Source organism: Terrapene carolina, unplaced genomic scaffold, assembly GCF_002925995.2.
Source record: "Terrapene carolina triunguis isolate 2854851 unplaced genomic scaffold, T_m_triunguis-2.0 Scaffold62, whole genome shotgun sequence".
Taxonomy (NCBI): domain Eukaryota; kingdom Metazoa; phylum Chordata; order Testudines; family Emydidae; genus Terrapene; species Terrapene triunguis.
Window position 1 is genome coordinate 3521921 of NW_020664413.1, and position 11410 is coordinate 3533330.

The 11410-nt window shown below is 38.8% G+C and overlaps 1 protein-coding gene across 1 annotated transcript in view; it reads left to right on the plus strand.

Annotated features, from left to right (window-relative positions):
- MAP3K2 (mitogen-activated protein kinase kinase kinase 2) overlaps positions 1–11410 on the plus strand; it is a 50505-nt gene that overhangs the window by 28813 nt on the left and 10282 nt on the right. Inside the window, exons 10-14 of the mRNA XM_024217936.3 lie at positions 3779–3871; positions 5364–5570; positions 6258–6406; positions 8199–8330; positions 10382–10511. Of these exons, the coding sequence (XP_024073704.1) occupies positions 3779–3871; positions 5364–5570; positions 6258–6406; positions 8199–8330; positions 10382–10511 (711 nt within the window). The remainder of the gene's footprint in view (positions 1–3778; positions 3872–5363; positions 5571–6257; positions 6407–8198; positions 8331–10381; positions 10512–11410) is intronic.

Here is an 11410-nt window from a genome sequence, read left to right on the forward strand (position 1 = left end):
CTTTTGTCTTTATTCATAAACAGAATATTCCCCTTCTGTTTGTTCCTTCTTGTCGATTTGCAATCTCTTAACTGACAGCTGGCTCAGTATATGTATAGGCATACATCTCAGGCATACAATACACAAACGGCCAAATGGGGAGATAAGTGTCTGTTACCTCCTGCCTGAAAGGAACATTTCCGAGGTGTGTCACCACCTGGTGACCTGCCTTAATTCCAAGACCTTAAGAACATAATTTTCAATATAGATGCATAACTCCTTAAGTATTATCCAAATAGTACAGACATTTTGCATTGATTGTAATGACCAGTGGCTACTGGCTCTCAATAGAGACCTCACATACCACCCTTTGGTGAACTATTATGCAAATACCCAAGGGATCCCTGTGAAACCCTTTGCACTCTCTACCAGTTGGCACCAAGGAATTTCTGGGTCACAGGATAACCAGATAATTTTTGCCTCTCGTCCAAAAGCAAGAGAGACATCTTTGTCAGGTGGCAGAGGACTAGGAGTCAGACCTGGACTATAGTTCCGGTTTGCCAGTGAATAGTTGTGTAACCTTGGGTGATTTATTTAACCTGTCTGACCCTTTATTTCAGTTTTTTTCCACATGTCCCATGCCTCATTCAATGCACGGAATAGATCAATCAATTAATGGGCAGCTATTCAATATTTTGTTTGATCCTCTTTGTTCAGTATATGGTCCTAAATCTTACTTAGTGCACACTATTCAAACCCTTCTGCAAAGACAGGATTATTAATTTTGTCATAGATTTTTCATTGGCACTCATCACGATAGTATTCAAGTGCTTCACAAACATCTATTAATTTATCTTCACAAAACTGCTGTGAGGTGACAAGGTATTATCCCCATTTTACACATGGGGAGCTGAAGCACAGATTAAGATTAAAAGTATTCTCTAATTTTGGGTGCTTAATTTGAGATGCCTGGACCTGATTTTTCAGAGTAGCTAGTATTATGTAATAGTTTTTATATTGAAGCACAACTCCAGTTGACTTGAATTGCAGTTGTGAGTGTTCAGAACTTCTACAAATTAGACCCCAGAGTCTCAAGGCAGACACCCAGAAAATGAGACGCGCACAATCAATGGCCACCTGTGAAAAGCTTGGTTTAAGTGACTTGGTTAGCATCAGACAGGAACTCTGTGGCAGAGACAATAATGGAATAAAATTTTCTGGGGGAGCATTCAACTGTCTTAACCACAGGATCTTCGTATCTCTTCCTGCTATTTCCTGCCTCAGTCACTGCAGACCTTCCAACTTCTGCAACAAATGAGGCAGTAGTCCTACAGCCAACAGCCTGCTTCGTTACACATCCCTAATTTGTCCCCAGAGTAGGTCTATCAGGTGTACTGAATGAGGCAGGAGTACTGTGGAAAAAACAGTATATGATCATTAATTAAAGACTGTCATAATGCATACACATAAGGGAGCTTAATTAAGATTGCACAGGAAACCTTAATTCTGGCATTTCCTAACTTTTGTATGCTTGACTCTGCAATCTGAATTTTTTTTAAAGATTGTTTTTTTTAAAAACCTATGAAATTACACTTATACACACACTAATTCCATCAAGTGTCATCATATTGAACCTTTAGATCATCACATCTCTGCCACTTGAGCTAACAGAGTAAATGATAGTATTAGGTTGTCATCCTATATGTGGAGCAGCACTAACAAAAGATGAGACACATACTTTGGCAGTGGGGTTCACAGGTATTTGCTGACAGCAGAAATGTTGAGACTCGAGAATCTTGGGTTCCATTCCAGGCTCTGGAGGGGAGTGTCCTCTGTTGGCCTACTTCCTCAAAGCTTGACCCCTTCTGCCCCATTCCCTCCAACCTGTCCCAGTGCTGACTCTTCCCCACTCCTGGCTTCTGATCCCAGTCTCCTTGCTCAGTCAGCTCCAGTTCCTCCTTTCCTGTCCCAGCTCCTTGTCCCCAGTCTTATTGCCCAGACAGCCCGCATCATTGTCCTTCCCTGGATCTTCATACAATCTATATCTTTCTCCTGCCCCACCTCTGGTTCCCAGTCTCTCTCCCTGGGCTCCTCATCCAATTTCAGCCTCCCATCCCCACCCCCACCTCTTTGGCTCCATGTCCCAGTCTCCCCAGCTCCTCGTCTAATCTCAGTGTTCCCTACTCGGACAACTGGCTACCAGCTCCTCCTCCTACCCGTCTCCCGTTTCCCTCACCAACTCTCAGTCCCAGCTCCCAATTCCTAGTCTGTCTCCTCTCCAACTCCCAATCCCAGTTTCTCCACCTCCAATCCCTGTCTCACCAGGCCACTTGTTCCAATCTACTCCTGTCTCTCCCTCATGGTCCAGTTTTTGTCCCTTTTGCATTCGAATGAGACAGCCTACTCCTCCACGCTGCCTGAATTCTGACAGGAGAGTTGTTGAGAGCACATGAGAGACCAGCTACTTGCTCTCCGTTTCCATACCCAGCCTAGAGCCCCCAGTACAGGAAAAACCTTTCTGAGCCTTTGTAGCTCTGGGTTGGAGCATGCTCAGTCAATCTTTGAGGATGGTGCATGTGAAGTCTGGTTAGTGCTAGGAGCTGAGAGGCTGGAGCAGTGAGAATGGAATCTTTGGAGATTTTAGCTGCAAAGCTCTAGCTAGCAAGTCTCAACTGAATATGTGAAAACCATAATTTTTTGTGAAGGCTTATAACTTAGCCAGATTTGGGTGGCTTTTTACCAGATGGCAAAAAGACATCCTTGAAACAAAGGTCACTCCTACCCCCTGCCAAATTTCAGAAACCAGCTCCAAAGCGTGCAGGTGTTAGCGCATTTCCAAGAAAAAGTCACCAGAATTTTTTAACATGGTCAGAACAATATATAATTTCCCAGCCTCGTTCTCAGAAACATCTAAACCCTTTTGGCAGAAATTTTCAAGACAAATTGAGCCTGAGGCAGACAACCAGCATAGAAAATGTCAGCCCAAATGGTTAAAGTTTGGCAACGTATAAGAAACTGAAAAACAAGGGTCTTATAATGGGAAGTGTTGGACAACCCTTAATAATAGGTGGTGCAACCAGCCCTGCTTATGATAGGAATCATGCAGTGACCTATGGGTTAGTGGGTGGCAGACAACTAGATACACCAGTGCAGGAGGGGTTTAGCCATGGATGCTAGGACAAACCCTTCTTATGTGTTGAACGTTAAATGACCAGAGATGCCGTGTTTCCAGACACGTGACGTCTGTAGATGCCTTATCGATATTTTTACAGAAAGTGCCATGAACTTTTTTTTCCATTCAGCATAAACAGGAGATTGATTTTAACATTTCATGCAGAAAATTCCCACATAAACAATGCTGCCACTCCAAACAGTTACTGACCAAGGGTTTTCTATACAAAGCTCACTTGCCAATTGAAGGGAAAAATATATTACGACATAATTTTCTGTTCGAATGGTTTTGTAATTTTGTGCCTGCTTAGAAACAGATGGTAGCACGTTTGAGTGGATGTGATAGCTAATTAAATTTATTTACTTTTTATTATTTTACTGTTTTATCATTTGTGGGGACTAAAACAACATGATTAGTACCCTGAATGGTAATTCGCTTATCTTTATATGCATAGCCTTCCAGTTTACAAGTCTCTTTATACAACAGTCCACTTAAGAGTTAAATGTAGGGTTGCTTTTTTAAAAACATGTGATTCAAGACCAATTACAATTTGGTTTGTTTTATGAATTTTTCCTTGTGTGTTTAATTTTGCAATATATGGTCATATTTTCTTTTTGTTCCCCATAGACTATGATATCCCAATATTTGAGAAATTTGGAAAAGGCGGGACTTATCCCCGAAGGTATCATATTTCATATCATCACCAAGATTACAATGATGGTGAGCATGGGACACTGTAACATTTTCAATATTTATTCTTTTTTCAAAAATTTAAGTTGAAAGAGTTAACGATATAATCAGAACATGTTGAAAAGAGAAGCAAACAGGTGTTCTCTCTGAAATAAAAGTAAAGCACGCTTAAAGTTAATCACAAATCTGCGTTTAGGTACCTAAATTAAAGTAGCCTGATTTTCAAAGATGCTGAGCTACAACAGCTCCCGTGAAGATGTAGATTAGAGCATTAGGGAATCATGGGAGCAGCTGTACATGGAAACCATCTCTGCCAAAAGCCTATGCACAAACTATACAGAACATATAATGAATGCCATGAGTAATTGTGATTCTTTGCTACCCAGAATAAACTTCGCTCTTACTCAATCTGGAATGGCATAGAGTAGCTAAGTTGTCGCTCCTGTTTACTGATTCTCATAATAAAAGAGGAGAAGGATATGTCATGAAATTGAAAAGCAATAAATTTAAAACTCAAAAATACTTGTTTACTTAATGCATAATTAACCTGTGGAACTAATTGCTAGAAGGTATTGTATTTCAAAACAAGATTAGACATTTGGATAATGAGTTACATTAGGCTAGGTCTACACTACAGCGGGGGGTCGACCTAAGATAACGCAACTTCAGCTACATGAATAGCGTAGCTGAAGTGGCGTATTTTAGGTCGACTTACCTGGCTGTGAGGACGGCAGCAAGTCGACCGCTGCCGCGCCGCCATCGACTCCGCTACCGCCTCTTGCCGCGGTGGATTTCCAGAGTCGACGGTAGAGCCATCAGGGATCGATTTTATCGCGTCTTCACTAGACGCGATAAGTCGATCCCCGATAGACCGATTGCTACCCGCCGATCCGGCGGGTAGTGAAGACGTGCCCTCAGATAGACAAAAAGGAGGGGAAGGAATCCATGCTTCAGGGTATGTCAACCACTAACTGATGGGAGCTAGGAAGAAACTTCTACAGGCAGGTAATTCCCATAGTGTCCATTATGGACTATCTTTCATCTTCATCTGAACTTAAACACCCTCTGTGTGAGGATACCTCACTAGATGGACTGTTAGAACTCTAGTGTATCTTTGGTCTGTTTTTCAGGAACACATATAGCCTCTCATAGCAGTGAAGATAGAAGTATTGTTCCCTTTGGAACTTGTCTCAATTTTCTTCAAACCATCAGAAGAAAGAGTCACTTAATTATGAAACTATTTGCAGGAATTTTAGACATTACTTATGCACTGCTCCCAGCTAGTCAGTCTTGGACTAAGTCATTAAGCTAGTTTAAGTCTGATATCTACAGGTAGGCATTCTGCACACTTTCCCTCTCAGCAGGCTAAACCAGTAACTTTCATTATAATTCCATCATATTCTATGAAAGGTTTGAACTGTTATGTTTTCAGTGCACACTTCATGAAGTATGCATACACATATTGTTTAGTACTTATTCTTCATGGTACAGTATTATAGGTAGTCTTTGTGCATCATTACAGGTCGTAAAACCTTTCCAAGGGCCAGAAGGACCCAGGGGAACAGCTTCCGGTCTCCAGTCAGTTTCAGCCCCACCGATCACTCCCTGAGTACAAGCAGTGGGAGTAGCACCTTTACTCCAGAGTATGAGGAGAATCGAATGAGAAGAAGGGGAAGTGACATAGACAATCCTACCCTGTCAGTAATGGACATCAGCCCACCTAGCCGCTGTAAGTTAAAAAGGCACATTACGGTCTTCAAAGGAAAATTTAAAAAAAATCTTGTTAAATATATAATACACCAGAATTGACAAAATTACTAAAATACATGTTATTAAAGGCATACCCATAATATTACATTATAATTATAACTTACATTATATTACAACTAATCACTACAGATTTTCTTAACATTAATAATGTTAGTATACATCTGGACCTGAAGTAGTAAGATGCTTACCAGTCAAATAACTTTATTTACTCTTGCTGCTATGGGTCGAATTTTTTTGTTTTGATAAACGGGGGACTTAATTAGTATGGTTGGGTGTATGTGTTTATACTAGATACGTATACTTTGTAGTTGCTGTAGATCATGACTTGTTTTTAAAGGGTACTCTTAAAATACTTGGGTGATTACATGTATTTTAGTCTCCTTTTCAGGTACTTAGTAAGTACCTCAGATGTGCGTATCTTGTACTTATGTGTTTGGATGTACTTTTATGGATAAAATATAGGTTATTAGGTAGCTGACAGGATCACTTTTTCTATTTAGAGGAAATTTTATAAATCCATGCTTTTTACATGGAGATTTAAAATTAAAAAAGTCTTTTTTCAAGCGTTTTATTTTTGTGTTCCAGTTTTTATTGAACAACTGAATAACAAACTCATTCTAAAATCAAAACATACTTATATTTTCAGCACCACGAGCACCAACTAACTGGAGACTTGGCAAGCTGCTGGGTCAGGGTGCTTTTGGCAAAGTATATCTATGTTATGACGCTGACACCGGAAGAGAATTGGCTGTTAAACAAGTTCAATTTGACCCTGACAGTCCAGAGACGAGCAAGGTAAGAGACCCTGAAATAAATATTTGTAAAGGTATCACTGTAAGAGTGGTTTTCTGTATGGTCTAAACTGATGTTGCTTTTTGCTTTCACTTCATTTTATGAATGTTTGAGGATGTGTACTTCTGAGTCTGTACGATAAAGACATTCTGTTTCATTAAAATCTTCATGAAAATAACTCAGTTGAATGATTATAGTATTACGTAGCACATGATTTCATCTTCAAATATATCTCTTTGAAACTAACATGTATTATCAAATTCAGCACAGCCTGAGACTATAAAGCTAAACAGTAATCTAACATGGAAGGTACATTCTACAGAAATATTACTTCAAGTAGTAAAGTGAAAAATATAGGAACCTAGCATACATTAGCTTTGTTTTATAATGAAACCAATAGAGAATGTTATGATAAAGAACACTGTTTAATGGCTATGACTGCAGTTACGTACAAATTGACATTATAGGTAAACTCCAATGCCAATGAACCTACTATAATTGGTCCCCTATATTGCTCTCCCAGGAGCATTGTTTTAGTGTTTTTGTTGAGTATTTCCATATGTCTAATCTGAACTTGTCCTTCTTTAAAAACAGTTACAGTCAGAAAAGAGACAATGTAAAAATGGCACCATGTTACTGCCCGGATCTTGTTTGTATTCCAAGTTGTAGCTGCCAATTTTACTGACAGAAATAAATTCTTCTTTTCATTCATTAGGATTCCATAGTCAGTACAGTTGTGGGGAGAGTGGGCTGGATTCCATTCCGGCTCATGCATCATCTGCAGAATTGACTGGCTGACTTCCAGCTGTAGACTCTATTACTGCTGATGGCATAGGAGCTAGACAGAACAAAGATTGACTTGCAGCTGTAGTTTTTAGTGCTGATGCTTTAAAAATAACCAATTTGCTCTGGAAATCGTAGAGGCGGTAAACATAGAACCACATGATGCCATTTTTGCAGTAGTTACCTTTCAGAAGATACCCAAACTTGCCATTACTTCTTGTAACACACCCATGGCAACATCCAGACAATTTTCTCCCTCTAATTTTGGAGTACCACAAGTGTTCTGTGATGGATAAGTACCAAGTTTTGATGAAGGGCTTCCACATGGAATCTCTGGAATGCTTAAAATTCTAAATCATAGCTATTTTTAATGAACTTGTATAGGGAAATTTATAGCAGGGAATAAATGGCTTTTCCACCCTTAACCACTTCCATGCTATAAAATTAAATAATAAAATAAAATAGATCTGGGAGGGAAAAAAACTAAAATATGTAATTAATTGTGAACTATAGTTTAGATTGATAAATGTGTTGCTTATTTGGCATAACTTGAGATAAGCTTTTAAGAACTAATTCCAGTGATACCTGAAGGAAGACTTAATTTGAGAATTTTTCATCCAACTGAAAATTTGTAACATAATATTACAGTACAGCTCTTGAATTCATCAGCATTTTAAAATAAAGTATCTGACAGGTTCTAGTTTCTGAGTATATGAGATTGATTCTTGAAATCAAAAGAAACTGAAATAACTGGAAAATATCCCTGAAGAATATGTAGAAGTCGCACATTTCTTAGATTATGCTGTAGCTCTGCTCTCCCTCATTCTAATGCTGATGTTTTCTAACAAGAAAATGTGTTAACTTTGCACAAACTGCAGAGTAAACCCTCTACTTAATTTAGATTCCCCAAAAGCTTCTCCATAAAGTCAGTCTTGTTAACAGAAACCTAAAAGTTGTGTGAGATGATTTGTCTCTTAACTATAGTAAGCTTTACTGAATATTTTCTTTTCAGGAGGTAAATGCACTTGAATGTGAGATTCAGCTGTTGAAAAACCTGCTGCATGAAAGAATTGTTCAGTATTATGGCTGCTTGAGGGATCCCTCTGAAAGAACACTCTCTATATTCATGGAATACATGCCAGGGGTAAGCAAGAGAGCTCATTGCAGGCAATCATTTCTAAAGAATGTGTGCCGAGCGTCTAAATCGGGGTTCTCAAACTGAGGGTCATGACCCCTCAGGGGTTCACAAGACTATTACAGGCGGAAGGGGGGTTGCGAGCTCTCCGCCTCCATCCCCAAGCTCCGCTTCACCTTCAGCATTTATAATAGTGTTTAATATGTTTTTAATTTATAAGGTGGGTCGCACTCAGAGGCTTGCTGTCTGAAAGGGGTCACCAATACAAAAGTTTGAGAACCAATGATCTAAATGGATAAGATTTGCAGGAGCACAAACAGATGTTAAGGAAATGTCTGATAATAAATGGTTAACCAAAGACAGACAACTGCGTTATAACATTATTTGACTTTTGCCTACTGTAAATAATTGCTTATTAATTCAGAATTAGAATAATTTAAACAGTACAATATTTTCATGCTTCTGGCTGACTACTTTTTGCAACAAATGTCTTTTTTAAAAAGAGTTTTGTGAGCTTTTTTTTAACAACTTTTAATCATGTATCTCAAGTTTAACCTTCCTGTTTAAGTTTGCATCCACCTCCAGCTCGACCGTGTTCTAGAGATGCTTCTAACAGATGAGGGATATACACAGCTGCCTCTTGAACCAATTAGCAAGCCTACGAAGGGAGAATCACAGTAGCCATACGTAGGACTCAGGGCCAGCGCAACCCATTAGGCGACCTAGGCGGTCGCCTCGGGCACTAACATTTGGGGGGCGGCGACCGCGGCAGCCGGCTCTTTGGCCGCCCCAGTCGTCGGCAGTATTTCGAGGACAGGACCTTCCGCCGCCTCTGTCGAAGGCAGTAGTTCGGAGGCAGGACCTTCCGCTGCCTAGGGCAGCAAAAAAGCTGGCGGCGTTCCTGGTAGGACTCCTGTTAACTTGGGGAGAGACAGATCAAGCTTGAGTTCTAAGGTTTAGGTCTCTCTCTTAGTGCATTGGGCACTATTACCAGGTCACGGCGTCAGCCAGTCAAAGGTGTTGTGAGGGCAAAAACTAGTTGTTAATAGCCAGCGATAAGTTGAAAATTAGATCTTGCAGCTGTCTTTTTGTTGGCACAGAGGTGTGAGTTGTACTGTTCCTCCTATCTGCCTACTCCTTTATGGAAATATTTTGCTTTCTGAAAACTGCAGATTTTCACTTATTCACAAAATAGAACAAGCAGACGTGAGTATAGTAAGATGCAGTTGTTTCATGTATCCCTAAATGTTCATAAATAATTGCTGCATTCTAGTTTGTTGTTGTAAGGCTGCACAGAAGAAAAATTAGGATTTTAGATGAGACGAGGATCTCAGTTTAGAGACTTGTAAGATTTTCTGAGATCTGGAGGACAGAGTATCAAAGTATGCAGTTTTAAAGACCCTATATAGTTTTGGGTTTTTGTCTTGATACTGTTCCTTTTTAAACCATTAAATGTGTGTAATTTAAAATGGCCAACCCAAATTGTATTAAGATATTTAGAAAAACATCAGTTGTAGGCTGAGACTTTTTTATGCCAAGTTTCTGCCTGTTGTTTTATTGAGACCTAAAACTTATGAAATAACATTTTTTAAAATGTCATGCTTTGGGTTGTCCAGTGCATTTTTCTCTGTTTGTTGTCTCTCCGAGTGTAAGATGGATTGGGTACAGTCAATGGCTGTGTCATGTACAATGCCAAACACAGCATCATGTAACTAGTAAATCTCTTAAAAAATCATGCTTGGAATGAAAATACTCTATGGTATTGCCTGTACAGTAGCTCAGCGGCATTTACACTATTTGGTATTTTAAAAATTCATTGTCTGATAACATTTCTCTGTATCATTATGCTCCTGTTAAAGGCTGAATCATTTAGTTTAGCTGGAGATATAACTGCTTATGTGAATTAAGCTGATCCGGAGAAGTTATAGAGCCTTGCATCTCTAAATTTCTGGTACAAACTTCATACAATCCAGTTATTTTTTAATAATGGTTAAAAGATAAATTATTCTATCATTCTTAAAAGTGCTGTAATTATTAATACTTGTTCTTTTTGGCCACAGGGTTCCATTAAGGACCAGTTAAAAGCATATGGAGCACTCACAGAGAATGTGACCCGAAAATACACACGGCAGATTTTGGAGGGAGTTTACTATTTGCACAGTAATATGATTGTACATAGAGATATTAAAGGTAATTAAAGAAGAGATGTGAGTGAGTTCTTCTTTCTCTAATCCAAATAAGCAGCATGACTTGAAACATTTGAAGCTTCATAAACCAAAGGGAAATTATTGCAATAAAATTAAAGTGTGTCTGCTAAGTTTGTGATGCCAGAATATTGGCTTAACTTCAAGTAGTTCCATCAGGATTTACTTCAATAGTCCAGCCTTTGTAATGTTTTTCAAATCTGAAAATTGCCAATGTTGCAAACTAAGAAAAAAATGTTTTAGTGAGTAATAGGATACTAATAGGGGTTTATATGACTGTTTTAATAGCAGGACTTTTCAAAATGATGTTTATGAGCAACAATCCAGAGAACACAATGTTGAAACGCTTAGCGAGCGTGATTAAATCTTGTGGACATAACCGTATCATAGCTGCTAAAATTGCTACATTATTTTCCTGTTTATGTGTCAATATAATTTTTTGTAAATTTCAAGGTGACAAGATTTAATCTATCATGCTTATACCAAGTTAAATAAATTTGTAAACATAAAAGTATGTCATTCAGTTTGAACATGATATGAAGATGCAGATTTTCTGAGTGCTCTAGGCACTTTCCTTCCTTACTTCACTTCTTTCTTACCCACCCAGTTCCCTTTTATTCATTCTTAATGTAAGATAGATTTGGCAAGTCAATAACTTTCTCAGAAAGTCCGTAGAAAGGACCTCCATAATTCCCAGGGGTTGCAAATCAGTGTCAGGGAGTTGTGGCCCCCCTGCCATTTTTATATTGCTAAATGGGGGGGATAGGTAGTCCTGGTTAGAGGAGTGAAGACCCCTAGAGCACTTTGATAATGGAAAAGATTGAGAAGCACTGAGTTAATCCAGTCTTTTTTTTTTTTTTTTTTTTTTTTTTTTTTTTTTTTTTT